The sequence below is a fragment of the Benincasa hispida genome, chromosome 3 (assembly GCF_009727055.1).
Source record: "Benincasa hispida cultivar B227 chromosome 3, ASM972705v1, whole genome shotgun sequence".
In the NCBI taxonomy this organism is placed as follows: domain Eukaryota; kingdom Viridiplantae; phylum Streptophyta; class Magnoliopsida; order Cucurbitales; family Cucurbitaceae; genus Benincasa; species Benincasa hispida.
In genome coordinates this window covers 21364175-21375469 of record NC_052351.1, presented here as the reverse complement: position 1 = coordinate 21375469, position 11295 = coordinate 21364175, and the positions used below count along the sequence as shown (strand labels likewise).

The 11295-nt window shown below is 36.2% G+C and overlaps 2 protein-coding genes across 2 annotated transcripts; one reads left to right on the top strand and one right to left on the bottom strand.

The window, feature by feature from the left end:
* The first annotated feature begins 943 nt into the window (after positions 1-943).
* On the top strand, positions 944-4013 carry LOC120073809 (ACT domain-containing protein ACR1). The gene is made up of 7 exons (XM_039026665.1): positions 944-1556; positions 1663-1708; positions 1903-2017; positions 2305-2372; positions 2475-3107; positions 3320-3424; positions 3514-4013. The coding sequence occupies exons 1-7, from the start codon at positions 1483-1485 to the stop codon at positions 3892-3894; spliced, it is 1422 nt and encodes a 473-aa protein (XP_038882593.1). The 5' UTR covers positions 944-1482; the 3' UTR covers positions 3895-4013.
* A 235-nt stretch (positions 4014-4248) lies between these two features.
* Positions 4249-9418, bottom strand: LOC120073747. The gene is made up of 3 exons (XM_039026573.1): positions 8620-9418; positions 8123-8310; positions 4249-5111 (listed from the first exon to the last, which is right to left on the bottom strand). Exons 1-3 carry the CDS (start codon positions 9254-9256, stop codon positions 4434-4436), a joined length of 1503 nt encoding a protein of 500 aa, XP_038882501.1. The 5' UTR covers positions 9257-9418; the 3' UTR covers positions 4249-4433.
* Between the last annotated feature and the right edge of the window lie 1877 nt (positions 9419-11295).

Below are 11295 nucleotides of genomic sequence, written 5' to 3'. Positions count from 1 at the left end.
ATATATATATATATATAAGAGTATAAAGCTGAGGGGTCTCGAACCCCCTGGGCCCATACTAAATCCACCCATGGACACTTGTAATTCTATTTCTAGACATCTAAAAATATTTAGTTATCTACATCGAAAAAAATAAATAAATAAACAAACGACCCCTTAGATTTCATTAATTTCATATTGTACATATATTTTATAATTCATTGAAAACATAAGACAAAAAAAAAAATTCAACGACATTTGTTTTGGCATTTTTAAAAGATCTATATTATATTTTTTTAATTAAAAACGATTCGATTCAGTTCGATTTTAAAATTTGGTTTTGTTTTTTAAATTAAAACGCGTTCGTTTTAAATTTGACTTTACTCTTTCTTTTTTAATATATTAAATAAATATATAAATTAGTTAACAATTAGTTCGATTTTGGTTTCAAATTCAGTTTCGAAATTGAAATTGAACCGATTCGGTTTCAAAATTTCTTCAAACCAGATCGAACCACCATTTTTCAGATTCACTAAGTTTTTTGTTTTGGTTTGGTTTGATTTTTAGAAACGATTCGATTTTTGCGGTTTGAATGACCACCCCTAGTGATAAGTTATTAAAGGATTAAGATTACATCATTTATCTAGTTTTAGGTGCAATTTAAGAAATTAAAAGTTTGAAGATTTTTTATCCTAATTTAAAATAATTTTAAAAATTTCTTTACTTACATAAAATATTTAATTCATATATCCATAAAATGAAATTACAATCTTTAAGTTTGAGGTGGAAAAAAAATGGGTGGAGAGAAGAGGAGAATGAATTTAGAAGTATTTTTTGGATTAATCGAAATTGAAAATCCCAAAATGACGTGATTTAGTTTGTAGCCGTCCGATAGCTTAGATACGTAGGAAATGAAATACCAAATTCAAATACACACAAAAGAAGATTAAAGATCCATCCCACTCCCGATCCTCCGGAAGAACCTCACAGCCTTCAGGGGTTTCTTCCTTTTTCATTTCCCTTTTATGACGGACACGTGGTGACGTTTTCGTACGGGCAGCCGCCGCAATTGGACAGCATGAAAAACCATCCACTTCCGCCGCCACGCCTTCGCCGACGTGGCAACCCGCCAACGAAAGGAAACTACTTCATCACGTTTTCAATTTTCTTCTTCTTCTTTTTTAAATAAACGTATTAAACTCGAAATCAAAACCATTTCATGTTTGTGCGAAGCAAACCAAAGCCCCTACTACATCTGTCTTTATATATATATATATAGAAGTGGCTCGATTCTGTTGCCGCCAAACTTTTTGCCCTTTTTCTAATCATAGTCACAAACAAACTACCTTCTTCTTCTTCTTCTTCTTCTTCTTCGTTTCGTTTTACTTTCGTTCCATAGTGGTTTCAATTTTCATATTCGGAAGATCTGGAGATTGGAAGATGTGTTGTTATTGAAGGGGAAAAACAGAGGACAAAGAAACAGAGATTATATATCCTATAGGGATGGAAACTGTGTATCAGCCTTATTACGTGGATCCTCAGTTAGAATTACTCATTGAAAGAATTTACCCTCCCAGGTTAAATAACACGTCAAGTTTTCATCTTTTTATTTCTTCACCAACACATGTTAGGTTTTAATTCCTCTCAGAATTGGGATTTCTTTTTTCTTTTGCCATTTTGCAGAGTTTGCATAGACAATGATACATTTCAGGATTGCACCCTTGTGAAGGTTTGATCCTTTTCTTCAAACTTTCTCCATTCAAATTTAATTTATGTTCATCATATTCTGCTCTTTCCATTGTTGCCATATATAAACCCATAAAAAACGGGAGATTGAATTCATTACCTCTTAGCTAAGACTGAAAATTTTAATCTTTAAGTCTAAGACTTTTGGGGGTTTTGTTTGTTATTTTTATTTGAAAGGTTGACAGTGCAAACAAACATGGAATTCTACTTGAGATGGTGCAAGTTTTGACGGATCTTGACCTTGTAATCTCCAAATCTTACATTTCTTCAGACGGTGGATGGTTCATGGACGGTCAGTACTCACCCACATATACAAATTTATCCCACTTATAGTTGTTTTATGTTCTAATTGGTTGATTAAGAAAATATATAATAATTGTTTCTAACTAGCACTAAGATGAATGGAAGCTGACTTATGAGATAAGAGCTTATACTAATGTTAATTTTAGAGGAAGGAGACGCGAAATTTCCAAATTGTGATACCTTTTTCCAGAGTGATGAATGATTATTGATGTAATTTTATCATAATGGAAGCTGATTTGTAATGGGTTGTGTTTATACATATGTTTGGTGCTGCAGTTTTCCACGTGACAGATCAGTTTGGAAATAAAGTCACAGATGAAAGTCTCATCCATTACATTAAGCAGGTCTCTTTTTAGTGTTACAATTCCAGCTTGTTTTGACCTCATAAACTATGCTTAGTTAACAAAGAATTTATAATATATACTCAAAATCCTATGCAATTACAGGCATTGTGTGCGAGTAGGAGAGAAGGGTCATCAAGAATAATAAGAACGTGCAATATGGGAAAGGAATTGTTGTCATCAGAGCATACGGCGGCGGAGATCACCGGAATTGATAGGCCAGGTCTCTTATCGGAGATATTCGCCGTACTGGTTGAATTGGGCTGCAACGTCACGGCGGCCGTCGCGTGGACCCACCACAAAAGGGCAGCGTCCATTGTCTACATTGAAGAAGGTTGGAATGGTGGAGTGATAAAGGATCCAAAACGGCTGGCCCATGTGCAGGAGCAACTTGAGAACGTGGTTGACGCCCATAATGGACAGGGGGAAACAAGCAGCGTGAAGTTGACAGCTCCATCAACTGGACGGACCCACACCGAGCGGCGGCTCCACCAGCTGATGTATGCCAATGGCGATTACGAGCAGTGTCGATGTCGAGACCATAGTGAAATATGTAAAAAGAATTGCACTCCTACACATGTAGGGATTGAGAGTTGTAAGGAGAAAGGATATTCAATTATCAATATTAAAAGTAGGGACCGTCCGAAGCTGTTGTTCGATACGGTTTGTGCTCTTACCGATTTACAGTATGTCGTGTTTCATGCTGCAGTGAGTTCGAACGGGACTGTGGCTGATCAGGTAAAACTTTTGTTTGTGTTCGTAATGGCCTAGAATGTGAATATTGCAATTAATTGCATATTGAGGTTATTTTGTGCTTCCCTAAGTTCATGTGCCATTTCCGTTCATGTGCCATTTCCAATCCAAGTTGGCTCTTGTTTTGGTCCAAACATTGTCAAGTTGTGTGTATGGTGGACCTGATGTAGCTTTGTCTTTTGTGTTCAAATTGGCAGGAGTATTTTATTCGACATAAAGGTGGTTGCATCTTAGATTCAGAGAGTGAAAGGAAAAGGCTTTTACAGGCCCTTATTGCAGCCATAGAGAGAAGGGTTTCACATGTATGTTTCCTGCAAACCTCTTAATCATCATCTTACAATTAGCTCCTTCAACCTTTCCGTCTACCATAACAAAATGGACTACATAACAGGGATTGAGGCTGGAACTCGATGCTTTAAATCGAATGGGACTGTTATCAGATATCACACGGGTATTTCGTGAAAATGGTTTTTCGATCTCTACAATTAACGTTGGAACCAATGGCGAGAGAGCTTTTGGATCCATTTTTGTCACAGATGCGTCAGGGTATGAAGTGGATGTGGATCCACAGGTGTTGGAGTTAGTGCTCAAAGAGATTGGAGGATCGATTGCTGTTGTGCAAGGGCCTTCAAATCGGGATGATCGAGCCTCCTCTTCAAGAGCGAACCAGGGAACCAAAGTTACTAGAGTTGAAGATAAGCCAAGATTTTCATTAGGCAACTTGTTGTGGTCTCAACTTGAACGCCTTTCGAGTAACTTTGGCTCGGTTTAATCACAAGGGAAGGGATTCTAATGTTTGATGTATATCTTGTAAAATAAAGTTGTACAGAAAGTATTGTAAGGTTAATCGTGAGTGACATAATAAAGATTAGTTATGAACAATCTGTTTCAGCTGATTAGCATACGTATTTCTTATTTGAGTGACATAACCAAGATGAAAAATAATCAATGTTCAAATGCCCAATCTTATTAGGCAATTGAAGTAGTCACTGTAATTTCAAATACCATGAAATTTCGCAAGCAAATGGATTTTATGCAAACAAATAACAAGAAAAAAGAAATGATATCATAAAAGTACAACGGTCTTATAAATGGGCTCCATTACAAACACAGAATGACACCATGATAATTACGACAAAGCCATCCATTATTTGCATGTAAATGAATTTTGAGTTTTACAAGTTTTTCTATATACAGAGATATCATAACATAGTTTCCAAACGCTTGATTCATATAGAGAAAACACATGATATACATCGAGGAGATAAAATTCAATGAAAATAGACAGATTGAAGAGTTTTAACGAAGTTGTCACATTGAATCAATGTCATCGACATTAAGCCAGTCACTTGATTCCTTGCGGCTGCCTACCTGCCCAGATCCAACATGCTTATTCTCTATGGTGTTTGTGTCCTTATCTGAATCACCAGAAGTCCGGCTAAGCTGAACCCAATCTCGGGAATCTTTAGTTGAAGAGTCAGAGCCAGATGTACCTTTCTTATGATATGCCGGAACCTCCTGGTCATCGTCCTCAAGGTCGCTAAACGATACATCCTCGTCATTCCCGATAGGAATGTTAGTTCCACTGTCGCCATCAATCTCAAGAGTCTCCTCTTTCAACCAATCATCTGCATCATCCACGTCTATGTCATCAAAAACTTTGGAAGGACCAGAGTGGGAATGTTCAACACCGGTTTGCAAGGGTGTTTCCTCAATAATAGGCTTGTCTACAACTTGGATTTCCACGTTCTTATTTGGATGCTTATCAGTCTCAACATCAGTCACCGTTGAGGATGGGGCTGTACTATCAGGGGATTTCTGAACAAACAGTGGTTCAGATTGATCTCTAGGTGGAACAGAGAGAGTCTCCTCATTTGATGAATCAGAAGATCCTTTTGAACTGGTAGAGATATTTCTAGATATCTGAGGCTCCATCTGTTCCTTGGTTCGTTGTTGCAATTCATGAAATTGTGCTCTGGCTTCTAGTACCTACACATATGGTCGAACAAGTTTGGAAAAATTAGTTATGCAGAATAGGGAAACACAACTTGGATTAGTCCAGCAACTTCTGATGCATATTTGGGGTAAAAAGAATTACTTAAGTAATGCCCAAACCAACATTTGACAGACTGCTTCCAATATAACAAAACACTCGAGGCAAGAAAGCAAATTTTCCAAGTCAGTAGAATTTTACTTCTCCAATTAAGGAAATTCGACTAAATATAAAGCAAACATTTCAGCATCATGGCCATTGATAATCTGAAACCCTGGGAAACTTCAAACTATAGAAGAGAACTTACCCCAAAGGAAAATTTTCTACCTGTAAGAATGAGCTTGCCTCACTAAAACCCAGAAAGAAACTAGGATGATTGGCTCATGTCTTCCTTTTTCTACAATAGTTTCAGCATCATGGCCATTGCTTTCTTCTTTCAACTGAGAAAAATTCAGCCAAATTTAGAGGCCAGCTACTGGGTGATGAGACAAACACGTACGAATATGAATATATTCACATTGGGCTAGTGGCTGATGATGAGCAAACTACTTTTGCAATAATCATCTGACCATTCAACAGACTAAAGTATCGATGGTATCTTTATCACTGACTTTGATAATCTGAAACCCTGGGAAGCTTCAAACTACAGAAGAGAACTTACCCCAAAGGAAAATTTTCTACCTGTAAGAATGAACTCGCCTCACTAAAACCCAGAAAGAAACTAGGATGATTGGCTCATGTCTTCCTTTTTCTACAATAGTTATACCAACTTGTAAAATCATGCCTCAGAAAAAGGCAATACCTTAAAAGTAAGGCAACATTAATAATATATCTTAAAAGCAACTTGTTTGCTCTAACAGGTGATAGCTACTGAAGATAACTCAGATAGGAGACAAATTTTCTTATAGTATTAGAATCCCACAAAAAAATTCTAGTATTAGAGGTTATGAGGTAGCTAGGGATGGGCAAAGCTCCTACCCAGAGACTGCCATCTTCCAACTCAAGGGCAAGTTAAGGGAGATGATCAAGGTACAGGATCGGCTGTTGTCATCAGGGTTTCACTTTCATCGCCCCTCAGTCCCCTCATTGGAGCCCCATGCCATGTCTGCTGAAGATGCTCCAATTTTGGACACTTTGATTATTTACACGAAAGCGCCAACGGTGACATATATACCAAGTGGACCAGCTAGCCTCTTGGCAAAAGGGGGATAGAGATGAAATTATGCTCGACGTCATCTTTACTAAGATGACAAAAAAGGATGGGACAACAAAAGGAAGCTTCGAAAGCTGGGATCTGACAACTTAACCTTGTTCAAATAACAATGAGAAGCCCACTAGATTGGGCCATTTATATAATGAAGATCATGTTTGAAATATTAGAAATCTGGAAATCAGAGAGTTATAAATAGAGTATTGATTAATTCCATTTAAAGTCTGGATCGAACTGGTTTGTCCTCTCTGGATATCATTGGAGCCAAGGGGAGGGCATGCTTATGTTGTAGAATGAAGTATCACCAACTGTTTCAAAGGTGGTGGAAGGTTCCTTCTCCCTAACCTTTCTGTCAGAGTTTCTCCCCAATCAGCCTAGTTGCCAGCTTATTAAGCATACATGGGCCAGCCCAGCCACAAACCACCTCAGGAATAAGGTTTTGTTTGAGTTTGAGGATTTTGTTGTCGCATGATTAGAAAACTATTTGGAAAAGGAATCAATTGTGCAATAACAGGAAAGAGGAATCATCCACATGCTGCTGTTAAATTGTTGGCCCATCACCTTATAGCTGACCTTCATGCATCACAGAACATGTTCTCTCAATCCATACAGAAACATGTAGTATTTTCAACTGCATTAATTGTTGAACTACAATATTTTTCAACACAGAAATTGAAGATAAATATACTACATAGTACATGTTAGTTTTTTATGATAAGGAACTATTTCATAGAAAGAAAAAATAGACTCACGGGTGACTAGTTTAGGGTTATTTCATATCCAGATTAGTTTTGTAGGTCCATCTCACACCATTTAATTTACAAAGAAAAATGGTAGGTTGGAGAGGTTTTTGGTTTGCATTTCATCTCATACAGGTGGCTAGTTTAGTGTTATTATGCATTTACTAACCGCAATTTCCATTTTATAATTTCCTCTGGCAATCTCCAGGCATATACTCCATTGTCATTGCATCATAGATATAAAATATATACTTTGGAACTCAAATTTCCCAATATCATCCCTATCTAACATATTAAGCTAAAATTCATCCCCCACCTACATGTTAAAAAATGATGCAATACTTCCTTGGGCCTTGGCAAGGATCAAGGTCTCCTCTCGTGGATTAATAACCAAGGATGTTAATAGAATATTCGATGGGAATTTAAGTTTACAGATCCAGAAGAACATTAAGTAAAAGAGAAAAGAGGAATGTCTCATAATATTAATGAGACTTGAGTCTCTCCCATAAGGAACTACAGAACACAGTCTTTTTCCTCTACTCACCTACTATAAACTATAAAGCAATCACCGAAGTGCGAAGAGGGCCCCACTAATCTCATATACAAAATTTTCCCTTCCCACCCCATCACGTAAATAACTATTACCCTTTTCTATAATGTTTTATAGTTAAGTTAAGATGGTGGTTGTTTTCTGACTCCTATTGTCTTACGTTTTCCCTTCTCTGCTACTCCCTCTCATTAAGAACTCAAGGACATAGTTGTACAACCTATAGAACATATCCTATTCAAGTAAGGTCATCTGTTTCTCCCTCTCCATTTTTCATTTTTCTCAATGAAAACTAGTTTTGAATATAAAGGCACATAATTTAGACATTTTTTAAACTAAAACTACAGTTTTTTTTTTGTTTTTCTATGTAGTAAGCATCAGAAATTTTGAACCCTTAAAATAATGAAATATGAGGACCTCTTCAGCCCATTGAGTGGTATACACAGGAACAGTGCAAGGCCCAAACGCAACCAGAAAGAATGGTATTTAATAAGGACGCAAGCAACTTACTTGGGATGTTGAGAGAAGTTCAGCATCATCCTTGCTAAGTCTAGGATGCAAGAGCACAAAGTAGATCTTCCAAAAGCAATCTTCACTCATGTACTGAGGACAAAGCTCAATCCTCAAAGCAGCCAATCTTGGAACAAGATGCTCAACAGCTAAAGCATGTTCTTGCTGGGCATCAGATAACTCAAGATCTGTATACGAGTGATCGAATGAGAAAATTAGCTAGTCTAAGATTAATGTCGATCTGCTGATAAATATATCTACACATGAAAGAGTGAGGTAACTAAAAAGATTAACAAGAAGTATAATAGCTGTAAAAGAATAACGGAAGCTCAAGATATTCGGTCAGAAGCACATTCGTGATCACTCGAAATTTAAACTTACTAAATATATTGACATAATACCATACTACGCATCGAAGATTTGTATCCAGTAAAGTAAAAAAAGTAACATTCAATTTGTGCAAATGGAGAAATTATCAGATAGAAAATGGGAGGTACCGTCAGCATCGTCGTCATAAGGAAGAGGAAAGTCCAGCCAGGTCTCAGGATGCTCGACGATACTCCTCACAAATATCAGAACCTCCTCTGTTACACCAACCGCGGTTCCGACATCATAATTCTCCAAAGAATCCTCTGATCCAAACTGAAGAAAATTGGAAGCAATCTTGGTGATCTCAGAAACAGTCTTGGTGTTCGAAAGCTTGGAGATCCCGGTCTTAAACTTCCCGCTAATTTCCGCAAAATCACTGCGGATTCCGGCAATTAGATCTTCTTCAGACAATTTAGGGTCAGATGGATAGTCGGTTGTTGACTTATCAAGCGGTTCGTTAGGTTTTGAATCAGAGACTTGAGAATGTGAAGCAGAATGCTCAGGCGGAGGAGCGAGGAAAGAGGCGACACCCCAGAATTGGCGGGTTAGGGTATTTTTCAGCTCGGACAAATCCTCTTTGACACCTCTGGCAGTGGGAGTTGAAGACGACGACGAGGGCGGGGAAGGAGAATCCGTCTGATGGTATTGATTAGATGCGGAATCGGATTTGAGCGGTGATTTGGGGTTGGCAACAGCATTCTCTTCGTCTTCATCGTCATCATCAAGCTTCAATGAATTTGCAATGGATCTGGCCAGCCAAGCCATGGTGTAATCTCAATGCAGGTAAGGTAAAGAGTCTGGAGTGAAGAGGATCGTAGCTTGGAGAGTGGGAAGTGAAGGAGTTTCCTCAATCGGAGAATACTCACGATGTTCAGTTTCTTCTTTCAACCGAAGCCAGCCATTTTTCGTCATCGTTCATCATTTACTTGACCAAAAACATTGAAACTATGAACGACGTCGTTCTACCGAAAGCAGAGCATGGGCCTGCACGTGGGCCACGTTGGCCTTTGCAATTTGGGGTCCTCTCTTTTCAACCCAATTCAATTGTAACGCGCATCAATAATGGGAAATTGCGATATATAGCTTCATTTGACGATTCATTTGAGATTTGGCAAAATCTCATTTGATTTAAGCTTAGTGTAAAATCCTAAATTTCCCTCTAACATATTTAAGCTTAGTGTAATTTAAATTTTTCATTAACAGATTTGGAAATCTTATTATTTATTTTTTTGCCATTCTCATCTTCTCTTTCTTCTTCGTTGGTCCTCCAGCCTGCCCACTTCATATTATGAATGTGCAATGGAGACTTGAAATTGTGGACGAAGCATGAGAATTTTATAATTTAATTGCATTTAGAATTCTATAATTAGAGTGTATTCAGGTGGTCTATAGGTGGCTCAAATTACCGTGTATGTAGATAAATATATGTAATGAATAGGGCTTAAACTTGGATCTGGAGGAGATAATAAGATAAATTTACCATTAACATAAAATTGAGGGGACTAGGCCCATACTAAATCTGCCTTTGTGTTGGTTGGTACTTTATTTTTTTTTAGTATAAGCAATACATTCTAACCATGCTTTCACTTAATAAACATTTTTTGACGTTAAAAATTTTGTTAGTTAAGATGCTTTTTAAAAATGAATCAAATCTATGTGCTAAAAAAATCGAATAAAATCTAATTTTGTTACTGCTAAAAAATATGTGATTTTTTAAAATTTAAAATGGATTTGAAATAAAGATTGTAAATTTGAAATTAGAAGATAAGTAGAAGAGAAATAATTAATAAATAATTATTTTTTTATTCTCATTAATTTTAGACCCTTAATTTATAGAATTATTGACTATTTAGTAAGTAGTCATTATTTGATTATTTCTTTTGTTGTTGACCAATTTTTCTTCGACAATATATTAAAATTTAAATATAATCAATTAATGAATATCACAAAATTTTCAAACAATCATATCAATTACAATGTAATACAATTTTAATAAATGTCTATTAAAGAAAAGGAAAATTTGACTGAATAACATACTTTTATGTTCCATTTATGAATTTAGTAAAAAGAATTTCAGTTTATTTTCCCCTCTTATTTCCCCCTCATGACCATCTCATTCTCCAAATTTTGTAGCAGATCTCACTTTTCTACCAACTTTTATTGTGTTGCAAGGCTCAATCTCAAGCATGACAGAGAAAATACAAGGTTTACACTATAATTAATTTTTTTTCGCCAATCATTCTTAATTTGCAATGAAGAGTTTCTTTAGTTTTCGAGTTCGAATGAGGTTTTTATGTCTTAATCTTAAGAATAGGTCAACTATTTATTTTAAATGTTTAGATCACATTTTAGTTTTTTAGGATGTTGGATTGTCTCTTAGTTTTTAGAAGGTTGAGTCAAATCTTATTTTCTTTAAATAAAATATATTTTAAATACTAATAAAATCTAGATTATTAAGATTCAAAAAAATATGTATTTTAGAATAAATTAACTGTATATACTATTTGGGTATTTTTGTAATCTAATAATTAGTAATTAATTATATTCAAATTCGTTTTTCTATTTTTCCTAACCTAAATACATCTTGCTATTTTCCAAAATGAAGGTTTGATAAATGCTATTTCTCTTGTTAGCTCATCAATAATCTCTCTTCTAGAATTGGTGTGATAAGTTGGGGCTGACATCGAATGGGGTGGAGAATCTCTAATTGGATGGAGAATAGGGAGGGAGCGAGGGAAAAAATTTCTCCATTGGCTAAATGGGATCGAGGATAGAGATTATATTCTCCACCTGTGAAAACTCTA